Below are 1961 nucleotides of genomic sequence, written 5' to 3'. Positions count from 1 at the left end.
ATCATTGTTACAATTATATTGTTTTGCAGTGTATTTTCCGTTCATTATCGCATTGCTTATAATTCTACCTTAAGTCTCCTAAAATTTAATAAAGCATGAATGCTTTTACGATTCATCAAATGGCGAAGACTGAGGAGCATAAAAAAAGTAATAATAGTAATCATAATTTGTTTACAGGTTTTCAAACCTCTTAATCAAACTTTATTATCATTAATATTTGTCGTTAATTATTATTATTTTCAAACATCAATATCAACATGTGCTCAATAGAAACTGTCATCACATATTCGTGTTATTACACTTCTCTCATTTGTAATTTTAAAAACACGCAAAAACCCTTGATAAAACAATTATTGTCACATACCTCTTCCCTCATTTATTCAACAAATTTGCAAAATTTACTCTTTCTTTCTTTCTCTCTCTCTCTCGATGAAATAGTCACATCACCTGCCCGTCAGACGACTATTCTCATCGTTTTCATCCCTTCTAGCTTCATATCTATTCGTTTGCAAAATGAATGTCTACTCTTTGGATAACTTTGATACTTTCTCCAGATTTTGAACTTACAAATGATCATCTTAGAAGCAATCATTAAATATCAAAATTAGAATAATTGTCCAATGATTTTAGGAAGAACAATTTAGCTTTCAATTGCAAATACTGCAACTAATAAATCATTTAACTCATTTCTTAAAAACAATTTTTTCATTAATTAATTTATTTTTGTATTAATTGAAAATATCCAGAGAAATTATAATTTTCCCTTTTCATTGATAGATTTGAAGTATTATCTGTTACTGATAACGAATAAATATGAATGACATTTTAGCAAGAAGTTAGAAGAATGATCAAAATAAGGGACTAAATGTTTGTATTGCTTATTGTTTAGTGATAAATAAATGACAAATAATTTGTCAACTAATAAAATATATTATTTTATGTTCTAATATGATATAATACTTGCTTTTCTTTTTTTTCCCATTATAAAATTATACCTTTCAATAAAATCATAAATGAAAAAATGGTCAGAAATAAAAGTGAGAAAAATTTTAAAATAAAAGTTTTTTTGTACTAAATGCTCATTGCTGTCATTAATAAAATTTTCCAAAAATAACAGCTAGAAGTTTAATTTTTATTAAATAATTCAGAATAAACAACGAGTGATATGTTTGATAAGATTAGTGATAATGATTAGATCAATAAATGAACCTGGTTTATTTTAATTTGAAATTTAAGATGAATGGAAAAAAAGGCAAAATTCTTTATAGGAATATATTGTATACAAGAAATAAAATGTCTTCTTTTCAGCTATCAAAATTAAGTTTTTTTTCGAACATTTTTTTAAATTGTGTGTATGTGTGTATGTGTGTGTGTGTGTGTGTGTGTGTATGTGTATGTATGTGTGTGAATGTGTGTCTATGTGTATACGTGCGTCTGTGTGTGTATGTGTGTATATGTATGTGTGCATGTGTATCTATGTATGTATATATGTGCATGTGTGTGTATGTGTATGTAGATGTGTATGATGCATATTTGAGAGTTATGTATTTATTGAAATGGATTAAGCAAAATGAAATTCTTATCTTTCACTTTGCTTAAATATGGGCCACTTTTTAGCTTTTTCTTGCTTAGCAGTGTCAGATTTTGTAATATTGCTGATTTGAGTATGTATGCATGCATGTGTGTATATATGTGTGCATGCATCCATGCACGTGTAAATACGTTTTTACATATGAGCGAGTAAAACAGGATGAAATGGCAATAACTGTAACCTGTCTAAGTGTATCAATGTGTGTGTTGACGTGTATGCGCAAACGTATATAAGTGCACACGTTTGTACATATGCACGTTCGCACATGCACATGTTTGTACATGTGCACGTTCGCACATGCACATGTTTGTACATGTGCACGTTCGCACATGCACATGTTTGTACATGTGCACGTTCGCACATGCACATG

General features: G+C 28.9%; 1 protein-coding gene across 1 annotated transcript; it reads right to left on the bottom strand.

Annotated features, from left to right (window-relative positions):
- Window positions 1-1772: 1772 nt before the first annotated feature.
- Window positions 1773-1928, bottom strand: LOAG_15083 (hypothetical protein; the record flags this gene model as incomplete). Its single annotated transcript, XM_003150575.1, has 1 exon — window positions 1773-1928. A coding segment is annotated over one exon (156 nt), but the record flags the coding sequence as incomplete, so codon positions are not given.
- Between the last annotated feature and the right edge of the window lie 33 nt (window positions 1929-1961).

The sequence above is a fragment of the Loa loa genome, assembly GCF_000183805.2.
Source record: "Loa loa unplaced genomic scaffold supercont3.619, whole genome shotgun sequence".
NCBI classification, from domain to species: Eukaryota; Metazoa; Nematoda; class Chromadorea; order Rhabditida; family Onchocercidae; genus Loa; species Loa loa.
The sequence above is the reverse complement of the archived record's forward strand: the minus strand, read 5'-3'. Positions and strand labels throughout refer to the sequence as shown.